At 38.6% G+C, this 19,268-nt stretch overlaps 1 protein-coding gene across 10 annotated transcripts in view; it reads left to right on the plus strand.

Moving 5' to 3' along the window:
• Nucleotides 1–19,268, plus strand: part of herc1 (HECT and RLD domain containing E3 ubiquitin protein ligase family member 1) — a 67,917-nt gene that overhangs the window by 14,781 nt on the left and 33,868 nt on the right. For 9 of the 10 annotated variants that reach the window (XM_086143861.1, XM_086143864.1, XM_086143863.1 and 6 more), the window contains exons 16-36: nucleotides 808–940; nucleotides 1,034–1,225; nucleotides 2,851–3,075; nucleotides 3,244–3,417; nucleotides 3,504–3,618; nucleotides 4,076–4,196; nucleotides 4,374–4,545; nucleotides 5,990–6,338; nucleotides 9,896–10,016; nucleotides 11,687–11,738; nucleotides 12,484–12,755; nucleotides 14,027–14,242; nucleotides 14,389–14,509; nucleotides 14,749–14,986; nucleotides 15,075–15,244; nucleotides 16,155–16,310; nucleotides 16,405–16,511; nucleotides 17,308–17,418; nucleotides 17,506–17,676; nucleotides 18,289–18,528; nucleotides 18,957–19,040. In XM_086143861.1, coding sequence (XP_085999987.1) covers nucleotides 808–940; nucleotides 1,034–1,225; nucleotides 2,851–3,075; nucleotides 3,244–3,417; nucleotides 3,504–3,618; nucleotides 4,076–4,196; nucleotides 4,374–4,545; nucleotides 5,990–6,338; nucleotides 9,896–10,016; nucleotides 11,687–11,738; nucleotides 12,484–12,755; nucleotides 14,027–14,242; nucleotides 14,389–14,509; nucleotides 14,749–14,986; nucleotides 15,075–15,244; nucleotides 16,155–16,310; nucleotides 16,405–16,511; nucleotides 17,308–17,418; nucleotides 17,506–17,676; nucleotides 18,289–18,528; nucleotides 18,957–19,040 — 3,540 coding nt within the window. The remainder of the gene's footprint in view (nucleotides 1–807; nucleotides 941–1,033; nucleotides 1,226–2,850; nucleotides 3,076–3,243; nucleotides 3,418–3,503; nucleotides 3,619–4,075; nucleotides 4,197–4,373; nucleotides 4,546–5,989; nucleotides 6,339–9,895; nucleotides 10,017–11,686; nucleotides 11,739–12,483; nucleotides 12,756–14,026; nucleotides 14,243–14,388; nucleotides 14,510–14,748; nucleotides 14,987–15,074; nucleotides 15,245–16,154; nucleotides 16,311–16,404; nucleotides 16,512–17,307; nucleotides 17,419–17,505; nucleotides 17,677–18,288; nucleotides 18,529–18,956; nucleotides 19,041–19,268) is intronic. The other variant, XM_086143866.1, reaches the window with a different exon arrangement.

Below are 19,268 nucleotides of genomic sequence, written 5' to 3' on the forward strand. Positions count from 1 at the left end.
GTCCTTCACAACAGTCAGACTATTAAGTCAGTTGTGATTCCTGGGGAGCATCTTCATCTATGAATGATTTAGGACGTGAAACCAGCTGGAATCGCATGTCAAACCTTTAGCAATCAAAGAAACAACTAAAGAATCCTCCATGCTGCAGGTTACTGGATTCTCTAGCATGTTGCAGAGCACCCCCAGCAATGCTGTCATGCGAATTTTTTTGTTTGTTGTTTATCGGTTTGTCGTTTGTTGCCTATTAACTCATTTGTAATGTGCTAATAGTATGTTGAAGAATAAAAAAGTTTTGCGGAGTTGGTGAGTTAATGGTTTACATCGCATCAGTAGCAACTCTTTTGTAGGACAACAAGTTGCTTGCATAGTTTGCAAATATTGTGGTCATTCTTGAAAGCAATCATTTCATTACTAAAGAGACAAATGGCTCTGGGTCATACTTAAGTTATCAAGTATTATGCAGTACATTCTTTGTTGGGAACTGAACACTCGCTGTCAATTTTCTATCTCTTTGTCCACTTATTTTGATCATGAGGGGTGATGTGTATGTTGGATCAAATCAAGAGAAGAGGAGAGAGCCATCGGCTAGTACTAATTAAGTGCTGTAGGAAAAAAAAAGAATTTTACAGATGTAGGCACCAAATGGGATAGCAGTTGATGTGAATTACCGAGGGCCAGCATGAACAATACTACGAGAAAGATGTTGTCCACTGGCCGTAGTTTGCCTACCTCTGTGACACAACATGACCTGGATGACTGAGAACCTACATAGACACATAAAATGATACTGTTGTTGTGTTTCCTCAGAACTGCAGCAGTGTAGCTCTGTTGCACAAGCACCTTCAGCTCCTGCTGCCCCATGCTACGGATATCTTTTCACGCTCAGCCATTCTGATCAAAGAGAGCTCCTGGAATGGCAGCTTGCGTGAGAATCTACAAGGTTAGGACTTCAGAAGAAATGAATATTACATTTGACGCATTTAGTTTTTCTTATGATTTTCAAAAATATGTTGTTTGTGTGTGTCCTCTCCAGATGTGATCTACGTGTCGGCAGCAGGCAGCATGCTGTGCCAGATCATCAACTCATTGCTGCTCCTTCCTGTGTCAGTGGCCCGGCCGCTGCTCAGTCACCTACTGGACCTACTGCCTCCCTTGGATCGCTTGAACAGGTTGCTCCCTGCTGCTTCCCCTCTGGAGGACCAGGAGCTACAGTGGCCTCTTCATGGTGAGCAGTAAATATGTATGCAGTGTGGATTATTATCATTCCCATGTTACATTACCGGTACATCAGCTGTATTGTCCATAAATCATGTTGTTCGTACACTCCTTTGATGGGAAACCGTAGGGAATTTGTTTTCTTTGGATCTCTGTTCCTCACAGAATCTGAGGATAGCAAAACACATTGGTTAATTGAAAATTATATTTGTGGAGCTGTGACAATTCATCTGGAATGAGTCATGTATTTATTTGATGACTGAATCATGGAAATGCATAACAACAGACAAATAAAGCTTTACTTTAAATATTCAAAAGTTGCAACTCTTATCTGCTCTTGGCAGTGTATTCTTAGTACTGCACTGAACTGAACAAAACTAGATGAAGTTAATGAAGTTCTGCCTTTGCCTGCTTCTTCCTGCTCACGTGTAACATTTACCTATGATTTGCCTTTGTGATGGAAAGGCAACTTGTTAATCAGGGATAGTTTTAGTTAAAAACACATTTGATTTACCATTGGTCAGAGTTGCACTGATGATAATCCAGAAAGTCATACCGTATCATCTATCCCAAGAAATGGAAAATTTCCAGTTGTTAAACTTGCCTTGGTATGCTTATTTAGTCAGATTACTTCAGATAATCGACTTTTCTCTTTGCCTTATTATGCTCTACAGAATGAGTATGCAATATTTCAGCATGCTAGTTTGCTGTTGTATAATAATGAATCAACACAATGGAAAAACTGTTGACTGTTTTAATCTGAAAACAGGAAAATCCTTCAGTACTTTATCATGCTAATATTCTCTGTTTAGATTTGCCGTGTGTTTTCCAGTGCTTTTTATAGAAATAATTTGGAATTTTAAACCTTCATTGTTGAGGATAAAAGAGAAGCTTAAAGAAACTGAAATTTCAGAGTTTTGGTTTCATCTGTGGTAACACCTTCTTGCCAAAGAAAAGTATGTTACAAGTCAAGCGGTCCAATGGTTGCAATGTCTCAGTTCTCCTCAATCCACTGACTCTCTTCAGCACAAAAGCTGGACTGTATGTGACAAAATTACGATATTCATAAAACTTTTTTCTCATTAAAATATGGGTACTTTTAAAAAATAAATTCACCACCAGTCCATGGAAATTTGGTTTAGATTTTTTTGAAATTTTTGCTTATATAATGTAATATAATATACTCCTGGCATGATCATATGCTTTGAAATAAACTATAGGAATTTGCAAAACAGAAAAAGATTAAACATATGTCCCAACCTTAACCTTTTTTTCTGCTCACTAGGACAATTTTCAGGATAAACTCAACTTGGTTAATTCTTTACTTGATAATTTTCTCTAGTCATATGCCTATTTCTGGAAAAAAAAAAGGAAATCCAAATATTGTCAGTTGCATTATAAAATGCACTGCCACTGAAGAAACATTGCACCACACAGCATATTTATAAATGTCTGGACATTAAGCTGGAAGCAATAGTCTGAGTCAGTATCATCTATTCACTTTTAAACGATAGAGGTTCCGTCATATGTTCAGCTCCCATTCTTCAGCATTAAGATGGAAGATTGAAAGAAATGTAAGGCATTATACATTTGATTATCAACTAACGATTGGATTTAACCTTTGTAATCTGTTAGGTACCTCCGACTTTGCTGAGCCAGCCACAGGAATGCCCCTGCCACAGCCGGCACTATCCTGGGTGTGGCTTGTTGACTTGGAAAGGACAGTTGCTCTGCTAGTTGGCCGTTGTCTTGGCGGGATGCTACAAGGAGCCCCAACCTCACTGGAGGAACAGGATACTGCTTACTGGCTCAAAACCCCCCTTTTCAGTAATGGATTGGAGATGGATATCCCTCAGTTAGGTAGAGAGGGAAAATGTCATTTCTTTGATCACTGCAAATTTTCATAACTAGATGAGAGAAATGATCCCAAATGTTACTATGCTGTTAATTTTGTTCTGTATTCCATTATTTATTTGTTGTCTTTTCCTTGATGCTGAGATGTCTAGTTTGTTGTTTTTTGTTCTGTAGACACCTGCATCAGCTCACTGCTGGAGGCAGCACTGTCAGGCAATGAAGAGCAAAAACCCTTCGACTGCACTGTGCGCCCTGACATGAGTGTCCTGGTGGATTTGGCAATGGGCTCCTCTAAGGAACCTGCCAACAGCCTCTGGATCAACATGCAGGACTATGCTATTAGCAAAGGTCTGAGTCTGGACTGTCACTGGTACTCTGCCAGGAAGGATATTAGAGATGTCACAATATTTTATCCACTGTTGATTGTCTTCCAGATTGGGATAACGCATCTCTCAGTAATCAGTCCCTCCTGGACACTGTGTCCAGGTTTGTGTTGGCAGCCTTATTAAAACACACAGGGTTGGTGGGTCAAGCCTGTGGAGAGGGAAGGTAATGTAACACACTGTTCTACTGTTGCCATATTCAGCAGCATCTCTCTTTATGTTAATATAGCCCAGTATTTGTGTTTCTGAAATATTAATTTGTTGTTAAAATGCATAAACTTGTGCCCCTGCCTAAATGCTTACTCAATTCCTGTAATTTCGAAGGTGCTCTGGTGGTTTACATCTGATTTCAGATGTGATTTTCTGCAGGTTTCAATCATTATTTTCCAAATCTATATTGTTTTTCCATATTTATGTACTCATTTATTTATACACCTAACATTAGTTTTTGATCAAAATATCCACAGTTCAATATCAGATTAAGATAGTATACATAAATAATTCAAAATGTATCTATTTCCCCTTTAATACTGTGTAATATTGTTTTCCTAGTGCAAACCCAAATTGTCATAAAACAGGTGAATTGGCTTCGAAATTCATTCAATTTTGCACTTTCTCACCAGGTACCAGCCATCTAAAACCCTGGCAGAGGTGTATCGCAGTGTTTACAAGGTACGAAACCGCCTGCTGGCCTGTAAAAATATGGATTTCATCCAGACCCGGTCTTCTTCTCGGGAGAGGAGGGTGAGTACACAGCTGTGTAACATTGCTTAGTATATGTCCTCTAAACTAATCTTACATCTTTTTGACACTTCGCAATCTATGTTTCTCAAACTATGGAAAAATTGTGGGGTGTTTTTCAATTAGCTAAAAATGCACATATTTTCATTCATTCAATTCATTTTGAATACACATGATCAGATTTCAGAAAACCAGGACTCTCTGGACACGGACCCCCAAGAACACTCGTTCACACGCACCATTGATGAGGAGGCAGAACTAGAAGAGAGAGCAGACCGTGAGAGAGAAGAGGGACATCAGGAGCAAGATGATGAAGAGGATGACAGAGAACATGAAGTCATGACTGCTGGAAGTAAGAATCCCTTTCTGGAGCTGCATGTCATCGTGCTTGCAGTGTGCTTATCTCCAGGAACATAAGGGATACTTTAATTTATATATTTAAGTCTTTGAAATCTCTCCATGTTGCCTGCTTTCTTTTATCTTCACATATATTATCTCATGAATGTTTTAGATTATGCAAAAATTATCCAGCTACATCTTAGGTGCATTTTCTCAATGTGTCACAATTATCAACCATATTGATTGGTGATAATATAGAAATTGCCAAAGAAAGAAAAATACAATTTATTTTCAAAGTATCAGAATATTTCAGGTAAATTTAGAAATCACTTTTTGTAACTTCCTTTCCAATAATCTTTTGACAGTGCAACACTTCTTCATACATAATATATACCTAAGCTCATGTTTTTTGGGGGTTTTTGTGTGCAACATACATACTTAATGTTTCCACCCTTCAAATGATCTCCTGTATAGTCATAAAAAAGCACACAATGTCACCTTGCATCTTCCATAAAAAATGAAAGGGTGAAGTGAGGTCAAGAGGTATAGTTAAAATATAAAGAGATTCATTTGCTGATTTAAAAAAATCATTTTTTTGAGCTCAGATCTGAACTCTGCCAGTAGAGTTCAGCTGATGGATGGCCTCAGAGTTCCAAAGTGGTGCTCTGGCTCCCACAATGCTGAGTTTAAGTGAAGAGCAGCTGAGGAACAGCGTAGGGCGCGAGACTGGGTGTAGGGCTGGAGAGGGTCTCACAGGTATTGGGGATACATTAAGGTAAGAATATAAGGTATGAAGCAGGGAGAGTTAAATATGGGATGTTCAACCTGCATTTGGCACAAGGATGATTTTTAGGTACAGTTTTAGAGCCATTGAAGACTTAAATTAGTTGTACCAATGAGAAGGGTTTAACTATATGAGTTGTAGCATTTGACTAAGTCGTATGTTATTTTATGTGTGAAAAATGTTTTGATTGACAAAAATGTCCAATGGGATTGAAATTTTACATCAAGATGAGACTGAAAGATGTATAATTTTACCATGCAGAATTGCTTGATGTTTTTTAGTGCTGTTGATTTAGCAAAAAAAATTGTTAGTCAGTTAAAAATCAACCCATGACCTTAAATCAACAGAAAGTGACCTCCTGAATATTCTTCACTACTGTGGAAAACAATAACACAGTGAATCAATTGATTCTAATTTAATTATGGAACTACAGAACAGGAGGTCAGGATGTTGGTACCATCATTTGGTTTCTATTCTGAAGAATTTGTTGTTATACCTGTGTCATGCAATGATGAAGAGGCGTGAGCTTATGAAATTATTGTTGGGCTAAAAAGTGTGGTAATGAAACTTGGAATTTGCATGAGTAAACCTGGAGTAAACCCTAATGCAGCTTCTGCTTGTCCTCTAACCCAGCATTATTTGTTTGTGTGTTTGTGCCTATCGCACAACACAGAAATCTTTCAATGTTTCCTCTCAGCTCGGGAGGTGGCTCGCAGCCGTGACAGAGAGAGGGTCACCAGCACAGGCCTGGGATCCTCCGTGTCCCGTAGTGGAGGAGCGGGAAGCGTCGGATGTGGTGTTGAGGAGGATGGCAGTCTGTCTCAGGAAGTGAGGAGGGGCAGTACAGATCTCCCTGAGGGCCAGGACCTCTACACTGCTGCTTGTAACTCAGTGATCCACCGCTGTGCCCTGCTGGTGCTTGGGGTGAGTCCTGTGCTGGGAGAGCTGAGCAGGCAAAACCAAGAGGACAGCGTGAGTCAGTCTGCTGCCGGAGCCCAGGAGTCTTTGAGCTTCATGACCAGGTCAGTACTACTCTACTTTCAGAACTAATATACATTACCGACATCCTAAAAATGTGCGTTCCCTTTATGATTCACTCACCAGACATACCATGATGTCTTTATTTATACTAAGAGGAAATTAGTTCTGTTTATGGTAAATGAGAAAATTGTCAGGATTAAGGCGGATGAATTAGTGTGGAAAAATACCTATTTTTTCTAATACATAGGTGGTTAGAAAGGTTTCAAATGAGAAAAAAATTGCTTTTTTAATGAATGCGGAAATCTGTGTGAGAGGTCGTCATGAAAACAGTGTCTGCTCATCATTCTGAGATTATTTAGTCAGAAAAAGTAGGAGTATGTCCTTTTGCAAAAAATATGTGAATTCCAAGAAATAACTTTGAGATTTTGCTGAAGTGAATTCATTTCTAAGCTTTTTGCCCTTTCTTTTTTGTTTTCTGTGCTGCTACTCATTCTTTGCTGTGGCAGATTCGAGAAAGTAACAATTACAGTAATTGTAATATTCACAAGTTACACCATATATTGCTAAAGGATAGTAAGTATTTAGTCAGATTGACATGATTTTGGACTTTAACGGTCGTCTGGACCAGTTAACTTAAAAAAGTTAGACTCCCAGAGAACAGTACTCAATGATCTGACCCCTTTGAGATTCATTTGCAATTTGATATGGAGTGGCACAGATTGTTTTTTTTTTGTTTGTTTTTTTATGCCTATGTGACAGTGGAATATTTTTGGTTCTTTTGTATGACCTCGAATTTTTGAAACCTATCAAAATAATGAAGGAAAATACTGTATAGTAGGGCAAAAAAGTATTTAGTCAGCCACCAATTGTGCAAGTTCTCCCACTAAAAAGATGAGAGAGGCCTGTGATTTTCATCATAGGTACACTTCAACTATGAGAGACAGATTTGGGGGAAAGAATCCAGGAAATCACATTGCAGGATTTTAATGAATTACTTGGTAAATTCCTCGGTTAAAGTAAGTATTTGGTCACCTACAAATGAGCAGGTTTTCTGGCTCTCACAGACCTGCAAGTTCTTCTTTAAGAGGCGCATCTGTCCTCCACACACAACCTGTATTAATGGCGCCTGTTTGACCTGGTTATCAGTAGAAAAGACAACTGTCAAGCTCAAACAGTCATACTCTAAAATCTGCAGTGGCCATGACCAAAGAGCTGTTAAAGGACTTCAGAAACAAAACTGTAGTCCTGCACCAGGCTGGGAAGACAGAATCTGCAATACAAATGCAGCATGGTGTGAAGAGATCACTATGGGAGCAATTATTAGAACATGGAATACATACAAGACAACTGATAATCTTCCTCAATCTGGGGCTCCGCACAAAGTCTCACCCTGTGGGGTCAAAATGATCACTAGAACGGTGAGCAAAAATCCCAGAACCATACGGGAGCAACCTAGTGAATGACCTGCAGAAAGCTGGGACCAAAGTAATAAAGACTACCATTAGCAACACACAATGCTGCCAGGGACTCAAATCCTGCTGTGCCAGACATCTCTCTCTGCTTAAGCCAGTCTATGTCCAGGCCCATCTGGTAAAACCAAAATAGTCCTTTTTGGTAAAAACTCACCTTGTTGTGTTTGGAGGAGAGAGAATGCTGAGTTGCATCCAAATAACACCATACCTACAGTGAAGCATGGGGGTGGAAACATTATACTTTGGGGCTGTTTTCTGCAAAGAGACCAGGATGACTGATCTGTATAAAGGAAAGAATGAATGGGGCCATGTATCGTGAGATTTGGAGTGAAAACCTCCTTCCATCAGCAAGGGCATTGAAGATGAAATGTGGCTGGGTCTTTGAGCATAACAATGATCCCAAACACACAGACAGGGCAACAAAAGAATGGCTTCGTAAGAACCATTTCAAGGTCCTGGAGTGGCCTAGCCAGTCTCCAGATCTCAACCCCTCAGCAAATCTTTGGAGGGAGTTGTAAGTCTGTGTTGCCCAGCGACAGCCCCAAAACATCCCTGCTCCAGTAGAGCTGGGGAAGTGGGTCAAAATACCAGCAGCAGTGTGAAAATCTTGTGAAGACTTCCAGGAAACATTTGACCTCTGTCATTGCCAACAAAGGGTATATAACAAAGTATTGAGATGAATGTTTGTTATTGACCAAATACTTATTTTTCACCATAATTTGCTTTTTTTTTTTTTAAATCAGACAGTGGTTTATTATTTATTTATTTTTTTCCTCTCAGAGTGAGTTTTTTTTTTTTAGCTCCTTCTGTCTCTTATTGTTGAAGTGTACCTATGATGAAAATTACAGGTGTTACTCATCTTTTTAAGTGGGAGAACTTGCACAATTGGTGGCTAACTAAATACTTTTTTTTGCCCTACAGTAAACACCCATGATAGGGAAACAGGCAAGCCTGTATTATTTGGTAAAATCCATAAATATGCAGATGACACTGTAAAATGACCATCTCAGGAATAAGGGGGAGCCTTGAGACTTGATCTCCCAAACATCTGGAGAAACATGGAAATATACTTTACTCCTTCTGGCCCTGATAATGATCACCTGCTCATAACCTACTAAACATATGTGGGTGGCTTCCGTACAGGAGCCGAGGCAAAGTTTGGAAATTTTAGTTAGCTGTGAGTTGTGCCTGGGGCAGAATGGGCCAGTTATATTATAAGGTGTTGTTGTATAGCCCAATAAGTACTGGATTTTTGTAGCTTATATTCTGTACATCGTATTTACAAAAGTACTTTCAACAACATAATTATCCAATGTCTACCCACTCCTTAAAAGCTCTATTCTGTAAAGTGGCCCAGTTAGTTTTTAACTGAATATATTTATATGTGTATTTCTCACATTACTTATCTATGATCAGCCTTTAAAAGTTTACATTTAGCTTAACAAATGCTTGAATATCTGCTACAAGCAGTTGTATTTACGTCAGTTTTAAACCAGAAAAATGCCTGTCTAATATGAAAGTCAAGAAGTAATGTTGACCTTAGAAAGCAGCTTAAAGTTGAACAGATATCACATATTAGTTGGATGTAAAACTCAGGTTGTTGTTATAGTTCAACATTGAACTGAAAGCCAAAAATGTCAAAGGATATCAATGTAATCTTTTGTATTTTTAATTTTGGCCAGCCAACAACCTGACTTAAGCCAGCTGTCGTCACTATCTCAGTTAAAGTTAAACTTTGTTGACACCTCTAGTGAATGTCAATGTCTTAATGACCTTGGTCCAGTTAGAAATGTAGATGACCCAAGCTGATCAATTTTCTTCCAGTGAGAAAGGACAACATTTTACATTTATGCTCAGAGGCATTAAAGGCAAGTGTTGACTAAAATTGGCCCACTGATATTTTGATAAGGTAACAATTTGTGATATTACTTTTCATCATTCAGAGCCAAACAGACAAGTGCACTAGTTATTACCCTCTTCTGTTTTATAGTGGAGTGTTTGCTTACTGTTTATATTGGACTCACAAGCAGGATTAGTATAACAGTAGTCCAATTTAAGTGTTTTTGTGTTAAATCTACATCTGTAAATGGTTTGTATAAACATTCTAACGCTGTTTGTATCCATAGGAGTGAGAGCCTTAGTGCAGAGAGCCGCTCCGTGCAGAGCAGCCCCAGCTACAAGCTGATGAAATCCAGGAGTGAGTCAGACCTCTCCCAGCCAGAGTCAGATGAGGAGGGTTACACTCTGGTACAGCACATGTGCACGCACACCCACTCAATGCCTCTTGTTTTTATACATGTTTTTCTTCAGGATACACTGATGGATTGGCTGATGGCTAGAATCAAACAGTTTTCAGCTCAATAGACCAGAGCCTGGCTGATCTGTCTTATTATAACCAATTTTATGCAGATGAAGCCTACAAACATGACATTATATTAATGTGTTGTAACTGTTTTTACTTGGTAATGATAAGAAATAAAATCGACTAAATTGGTGTTTATTTTCTCTTGAATTGTTGATACAAGTTCTGGTGCATTTTATAAGATTTCTTTTGGGGATAGCTCCAGAATTTTCTTTTTATGAAATACAAATGACAAAAATGTTTTTTTTTTTTTTAATTGATGAGGGTGAGTTTTATTTATATTTCCAAAAAACAGAAGGACATACAACTTAAAAATAAACACAGGGCCATCACTGAGGACTAAGTCTTCAGAATCAAAGGTATAATATCTTTGATACCACATGCTTCTCGGTGTTGATTATTTCAGTATGGAATGATTAAGGAGCACCTTTGTAAAGAATGGTCATTTTCATTTCAAGACTTGCTGTCATTCTTTTCATTAGACAAACTTCTTATGATTTCTCTATCCACTGAATTGAAATTTAGGGTTTTTTTAGTTATGATTGCCTCCGGTTTTGGGGAAAAAATCGGGGAGTATCCAAAATATTAACCTCTGCTTTTTATTTAGCTTCTTTTAACGTACCTTTCCTAGCAAAATAGCCCAATCCCTATTGAAACATTTACTTCTCAGACGTTATCAGTTTCTTCTCCCACATTTCTCAGTAACACTTTAATTGTTGGAGGAACACAAAATGTGTGGCTCCCTATTTTTAACCAACCATTCTCAAAATTGTGGAAAATTCTCTGCACAATGTATTGGCAGTGGAGATTAATACACCTTTGCTAAGTGATTGAAGTCACAAAAGATAAGACATGTCTTTGTTTTAAATATCCTAGAAGATTCTCAATATTTCCATCATGGCAGGGAGAGATGAGTCATGGAGGTGGTGAATGTGAATGGGTCATATAGCCACTGAAAAAAATTTGTGGTGGGAAATTGGCTTGTTTAATATCTTGAATGCTTGACAACCAAAAGCCCTCTTCAGTTCTACTGAATGGGAATTTCAGACATTTAGATACTAGGGTGACCCTCAAGATAGTTGCCACTTGTCCATTGGACTGAAAAGGGCTTCCAATGCAGTTCAGGACCGATATACATTTCGACTGTCATGGCCCTAACAATTCCAGTAATGATCCAAATATCTCCCGTTCATGCCCTCACTTGGGTGACCTTGTCCCACCTTTCCCTTAAGGTGTTGATGACTCTTTAACAGTGACTGAGTGAGTTCGTGTGTAACATGTCTTCTTCAGGGTCAACCTTTTCAACCTTTATTACTTTTTAACTATCCGGTCTGTTGAAACTAAAGCCTCCCGGAAAAGAGCTAAAACCTCTTAGAGAAAGTAAGCAAGAGATTTTACAGTAATTAGGATATTTTGAATTAAAGTTGTAGCCTGAATAACACTGACTGAATAACAGTGACGGGATATAGGCGTCTAATACTTAAAGTGATTGTTCAATCTCAGATAATGAGATTAACCATGAAATGTACGTAAAGGTTTGTGTTTCTTCTTTCAGAGTGGAAGGAGAAATGTTGACTTGGACTTGGCCTTCTCCCACAAAAAGAGAGGTAAAAATTTTTACAAAAATGTTGTTAAGTTTGAAGCAAGGATAATGCAGGTTTATCTTTCATATGCTACTTTTATCTCTCTGTCTTTCACTCCTGTGTGGATAGTTTATTTGCTTCTTTTGGGGCAGTTGAGCCCCAAACACAGAAGGAGCTCCAAGCAAGTAAACGATGGCATGTTTTTTCTTTTGATAGCCCATATCTCCATGACTGCTATTCATCTCACATGATGAGGGCCAGCAACTTCATCATCTGTCTGATTAGACTGAAAATGCATTTATGACAAAAAGAACTTTTGAAGAAAGGAAAAAGCACAATTTCATTCTGCTTGGGATGTTTGTGACTCTGCAAAATGATGACTCATTCCTCCTGAAAAACTGGGTTTTTCACGCTGAATAATTTCATGGAATTACCAGTTGGGATAGCACAGAAATCATAAGCTCTGACAATGTGACTTCACTGTTGTCAGTTATGTGGAAAAATCAGTCCTGATTACCATTCCACATCTCAACTGCAGCATTTTCCCCTCAGTGGACACTGGAAATTCAATGTACCCATTGGAGTTGAACTCTTAATTGTTGGTAAAGGCTTGTTGCAGCATGAAGAACCTGCATTAGGTCATTTGGTGAACTCTGGAGTAATAATGCATTGCTAGCTCTTTAGGTGCATAATAGCAACATGGTCCATCCATCAAAAACTGATAGTATACATTTGTGGGTCTGAAATACCTCTGTCCCACTTTACCTAGGTATGCTTCACAGTTCTCCAGACTCCCTGGCTGATTCATGGTTCCGGGCCAAGCTGAGTTGCCAACGGAGCTACAACTCCACATACTCATATGAAGAGTCGGACTTGGACCTGAGCCGCTCTATGGGAATCCATGCTCTTATAGACAACATGGTCAGCTTTATCAGTGGTGATGTGGGTCTAGCTCCAGCCTTCAAGGAGCCAGAAGAAAACATGTCCACCAGCCCACAGGCCACTATCCTAGCCATGGAGCAACAGCAAAGTAGAGCTGAGGTAAGAGACCCATCAAGACTCTTCAGGGATTTGTTGTCAAGCCAAATGCAAGAACTGAAATACGAATCTGTTTTTTCCCTTATGCAAAATAAATGTATGTCAATATTAGACAAGGGGCTTCTAAATTTTGTGGTATTGTTTTGTTCCTACATCATCTATCCCTACTATATCTTGGACTTTTATTCTTGACCTTAAAAGAACTGTTTGAAAAGTAAGCCACATTTGGCTCCCTATTGATTCTGTTTGCAAGTTTGATTTGAAATAAAACAACCCTCTGTAGATGAGGGAGGATGAGAAATGTCAAGCAGTTCAACAGTGAGGATCAGTCTTGCCTTAATAGAACCGGTAGTTTAGGAACTCTTATATACAATGCATATGGTTGCAACAAAAACGCCTAGTTACTTCTATTGCTTAGCTTCATTCAGCTTTTGTAATATATCATCTTCCTAAGGGGATATATTAGGATCCCAAGACACAGGTAACTCTTGTAAACGTGATCAAAGATTTGCTTGAGGTGTTCATGGCTGTAGATTCACAGATTACATAAGCATTTTTTAAAATAATCATCAGCAGATGTTTGCTTAGTAGCAGATAATCCAAACTGTCTGCTAATAAAGTTATGCCACACAAATTTACATTCTGTGTAATAAACAGGGACATATTAGCAGATACATGTTTTATGTAATAAAACTTTATAGGATTGAGCAATTATTTTTTGACTGCCTGTGGACAGGTCATATTTTTGTGTCATGATAGGGCGAGGCCAATATATACAGTTGCAACCATAGGTATTGGGTGTTATTATTTATAACAAAGTAACACCATCAGACTTAATGTTTGAATGTTTTTGTTGTTGTATCACAAAAAAGCATTTTTAAGGCAAGCAAGGGTTCTGCAAAAGCTCTGAACACACAGGCACAAAACATACAAGAAAGAATAAAAGAATGTATAAGTATAGACATAAGGATATACATTTAACAGAAATTTGTACATGAGAAGAATGCCCCATGTGCTCCATAAAAGTGTCAACAGATACAGCCTGCCTGTACACATTGCTGCACCGAGGAGCCAGGGTTACAAAACCATTGTGTTAAAAAATTAATGAATGCTGAGCAATTGAAGTTAGTAGGTGTTTTTTTTTCTTTGTTTTGTTTTTTTTTAGGTTAGCATTACATTAATATAACTCAAACAATTGTAAGAATTGTGTTCAACAGCTAAACTTGTTAGCCTGTCAATATCTACCTGACCAGCAGCATGGTTTATTTCTGCAGCTACGATTGGAAGCTCTCCATCAGATTGTTGTGTTGATCTCTGGTATGGAGGAGAAGGGTTGCCAACCAGGAAATGTGGATCGAGCCAGCAGGTCCTTCCAGTCATCCTCCCTGCTCACCTCTGTCAGGTTGCAGTTCCTGGCTGGTTGTTTTGGCCTTGGCACTGTGGGTACTGGAGGGCTGAAAAGAGAGAGTGTGCAGCTGCATCATTATCAGGTACAATTTTCGCACTTTCAGAGGTAGCTGTTGTTATACCTTTCTAGACATTTGCATTGTAAACCTCGGGTATAATATATATAGACCATTAAGAAATTGTATTTACAAAGTATTCAATTGCCCTGTATGACCCATGTTTTTTGAAGGATGGTGTAAAGGCAGCAAAACGGAGCCTCCAGATGGAAATCCAAACAGCTGTTCATAAGATCTATCAGCAACTATCGGTGACCCTGGAAAGAGCATTACAGGCAAACAAGCACCACATAGGTATAATTTCAAAAATATTTATCACAATTACATGTTTTCATTCCAAATATAGGATTTGACATCATCACAATCAATTAGATTAGATTTCTTGCTACCCTGGGACTTTTAGAAATGGCCCCATATAGAGACATGAGGGGAATATTCAAAACAGCTTTAATGGGCAAAACGTTCTCTCATCCAGGCAATTCTTTCAGGTCCTTACTGAATTCTGTCATCTCTGCCTTCTTTCTCCATCTTAGAAGCCCAGCAACGCCTCCTACTGGTGACTGTGTTTGCACTGAGTGTGCGTTACCAGCCTGTGGATGTCTCCTTGGCCATTTCTAGTGGGCTACTCAATGTCCTGTCCCAGCTATGTGGCACAGAGACCATGCTGGGACAGCCTCTTCAGCTTCTGCAAAAACAAGGAGTGTCCCAGCTCAGCACTGCCCTCAAGGTGGCGTCCACACGGCTGCTGCAGATACTGGCCATCAGCACTGGGTAAGAGACTCAGGTGGTTTTGAGACCAAATGGAGAACCTAAGAAAGAAAAGATGTATTAACAGCTGTGACTCCTCTGTGGTTTGTAGGACTTATGCAGACAAGCTGAGTCCAAAGGTTGTCCAATCGCTGCTGGACCTTCTATGCAGCCAGTTAAAGAACCTGCTTTCCCAGGCAGGAGTAAGTCTGGTATCATCTGGAAAAGAGCAAGAAGATAAACAGAAGGACGGCTCAGATCCTGAAAAGAAAGATTTCAGAGGTAATGAATGGAAGGAGTTGTTCAATTTAATGACTTGACAATTGGTGTCTATATTGCTTAAGTTATTACATTTAGTGTCCTCAGAAACAAATATCATTGAATGATGAGAAATGTTCACATTTTCCCAACAAAACTTTAGCCCAAATTTTGTCAAAACTCAAATATATTGTGTGCGTGTGCGTGTGTGTATGCGTGTGTACAGGAGACAACTCGGTAGGAAAGACAAGACTTAAGGCAAAATTATTGAAAAAATATGTTCCCTAAAACCCCTAAAAAGAATTTCTTTGATTTCTTGATCATGTGATATATCCACACTCACACATACATATATATACACAGTATATGCATACATATACTGATCATATATATATATATGTGTGTGTGTGTGTGTATACATATATGAATATATATGCACACATGTATGTATGTATTTATGTTTGTGTGTGTGTGTATACATACACATGTATGTATGTACAGTATATACATGTGTGTGTGTGTGTGTGTATATATGTATGTATGTGTGCATTTATATACACCCACATATATACACATATGTGGGTGTATATGCTCAGTAGTAGGCATATATATGCTCAGTATATGCATGCACATATATTTATGTGAATGTGGAGATATCACATGATCAAGAAATCAAGGAAATTAATTTAAAGGGTTTTCAGGGAACATTTTTTTCTATTGTTTTGCCAGAAGTCTTGTCTTTCTTACCGAATTGTCTCCCTCTCCCATACGCTTTATATTTAATTTTTTAGAATTTGGGGAATAATGCAAATTTGCATGAAAATAGCTGAGCGATTAAAAATATATTGTCTACTTCACACAGAATTACAATGTGAGAGGCAAAATAATAGTCAGTCATGTGGTCATTTTTTCTTTTTTTTTTTGGCTTTTCCAGCTTTGCTTCGTAAGCAGCACACAGCTGAGCTCCACCTGGGAGACTTTCTTGTCTTTCTCAGGAGAGTCGTGTCTTCCAAAGCCATCCAGTCCAAAATGGCTTCCCCCAAATGGACTGAAGTGCTGCTCAACATTGCTGCACAGAAATGCTGCTCAGGTGCTTCTAGCTCATTAATACCATGTGAGCAGTGGTTTTATGTTAAAATGAAAACTCAGATAAGACTCAAACATTTGATTTCTGGTAATTCTAGGGGTCCCTCTGGTGGGGAACTTGAGAACACGTCTTTTAGCTCTTCACGTACTTGAGGCTGTCCTTCCTGCTGGAGAGGCTAATATGGAGGATGATCAAATGACTCAGGTGGGTTTTTGAAATTTCTTAACACAATAATCTTGTACTTGGCACATTCTGTATTTTTAATTGCAACAAATCTGATGGCTAACACTAACATTTTAGTCAAGTATTCCAATTATCGTTGTCAAATGAAGAGATTTCATCTCACATCCTCGAGGGCTTTTCACAGTTAACAAACACAGTGATCCAGCAGATCTGTGTTGACATTGAAAACTCCCCATGATCCCGTAGAGCTGAAAAACTTCTCAGGTGGGAGATGAAATGTCTTCCAGAGAAAAATCTAGTCCAGGGGCCACAAAACATTTGACAATGATTAACTTGACCCTGGATGACTGAGAACCCACATAGAAATGTGTTATGATAATTTACCAAAACTTAGGCAAACATAAATCACCCATACCGGTTCTCTTAATGGTGTTCTCCTTTGTTATTATGTTACTATCTTCACAAATTCAGCATTCAAGTTTGCTTTGGTAATGTGGAATTTTTGCTGTAGTTAGACCCAATAAATGATTGAAGGCAGTTCTTTTACAAGGAAAACAGTTGCACTTGGTCTTCTGACACGTAAACAACAAAGAGTTTAAGTCACCAAACATACCTTCATTTTATGATTGTGGTATAAATGTTCATGGGAAAATTTTTCTTTTTATGGATAAAACACCCCTGTTGGCCAAATTCAACACAAACTAAAAGTCCATTGTATAGATAATCCAAATGATACTGGGTTTTAGAATTTTCTTGGGTTTGGATGCTTTTACCAGACCCAGCAACGTCAGTCTGAGTTTGTGAGTTTGTCATTCAGGTCGTCGAGCGATTGTTTTCTCTGCTGTCTGACTGTATGTGGGAGGCTCCCATCGCTCAAGCCAAGCATTCAGTCCAAATTAAAGAAAAGGTCCAGGAACTCAAACTCCAGGTAAATTACCAATCATTATTCTTTCCCCGATTGATTCTGACATATCCCTACTTGTTTTGGGATTGAGAGTTTGTTTTCAATCTGTAGGGAGAGGCAGAGGAGGAGGATGAGAACCTTCCCATTCAGGAAGTGTCCTTTGACCCAGAGAAGGCTCAGTGTTGTGTGGTGGAGAATGGACAGGGTCTGACTCATGGGAGTGGGGGTAAAGGCTATGGCCTGGCCTCCACTGGTATCTCCTCCGGATGCTACCAGTGGAAGGTAAAATGTTACCAAATCCAATCTTCTTGTGACAAAATAATAGTATCATTGAGCCAGAGTTATTCACTTTAAAATTCAGGTGTGGTTTAGATTTTTCAAGTGACACATGACGAACATTACAATGTCTGGCTGGAATTATGATTCAGAAAAAAATCTGAAGCTCAGACTTATTATTGCTTGCCCGTAGGACGATTATATGCATCAGTATTTATTTTTCTGCAAAATAATAACAAATGGCATTTTAAATGATAAAATTGCAATGAAATGAACCGCAAATGTGAACAACATCCTAAATCTATGTATTTCATAAAAGATGGATTGCCTTAAATTGAGAAATCATTTTATGGTTAAATGTTTTTGTATAATTAGGTCCAGAGCCTGCTGTTCCATCTTAAAGATAAATAGCAGAATTTCTAAAAATGAACAAGAAATCACATTACATTTCTTGTTACATTTCTCATTACATTTTCAGTTTAATAGTTAATGTTTATTCAGTCCATATTATGCATATGAGAATTCTGTTTTAGCCAACGCATGTGTTTTTGTCAGTGTTTTAAACAACCACCTTTTTGCTAATATGCAACCATTGCAAAATATTTTGTTTGTTTTTAGTTTTACATTGTGAAGGAGAACAGAGGTAACGAGGGTACGTGTGTGGGTGTGTCCCGATGGCCCGTGCATGATTTCAACCATCGTACCACGTCAGATATGTGGTTGTACCGTGCTTACAGTGGCAACCTATATCATAATGGTGAGCAAACACTGACACTCAGCAGCTTCACCCAGGGAGACTTCATCACCTGTGTGTTGGATATGGAGGCCAGAACTATTTCATTTGGAAAGAATGGAGAGGTGAGAGACGGGGGGGGGGGCAATATACGTTTGTCTCATTCAATATAGCATGAAATATAAGTTGCTTTTATGTAGTGATAGTTTTGCTTTTGTTTTTGTGAATATTTGGCCTGCATAAAAAGGGTTGTTTTAAATGGAAAGAACACAATAGCCGAACCCCAAACAGTCATCATTGTTTGACTGAATGTACTCATTATCAAGTTCTCTTAACGTTTACTGTACTTATACCACCTTCACAAAGTCTTTGACACAAATTAATTTAATTTAATAATTGTCAGTTAAAATTTTGACATATGACTGCACCCATATGGTCATTTTTAGTTGAGTACCCTACACTGCTGTCAAACTGTACAGTTTTGAAAATCGCAGTAATAGAGACAGCCCATAGAATAAGCATTACAGATATGTTTTTACTTGATTTTTCATAGGAGCCCAAGTTAGCCTTTGAGGATGTGGATGCTACAGAACTCTATCCCTGTGTGATGTTCTATAGCAGTAACCCAGGAGAAAAGGTGAGGCATTTTTTCCCGGAGTGGGTTTGACTGGCTCATCTCTGTGAGTCACGCATATGTTAGCATCAACAGGAGTTGAACATCAATCCAATCAGCCTAATTAGCATTGATAATGAATGAGATAGAGATGCTCTCAGAGGCAAGTCTATCCAGTAGTTTTAGTGTGTCAGTGCCAAAAATATGTTCTCTCTATGTTTTATTGTAAGAAGCGATCAATGTTGGACTAGC

Source organism: Fistularia commersonii, chromosome 3 (assembly GCF_037954325.1).
Source record: "Fistularia commersonii isolate RoL2024-O1a breed Wild chromosome 3, RoL_Fcom_v1.0, whole genome shotgun sequence".
Lineage (NCBI taxonomy): Eukaryota > Metazoa > Chordata > Actinopteri > Syngnathiformes > Fistulariidae > Fistularia > Fistularia commersonii.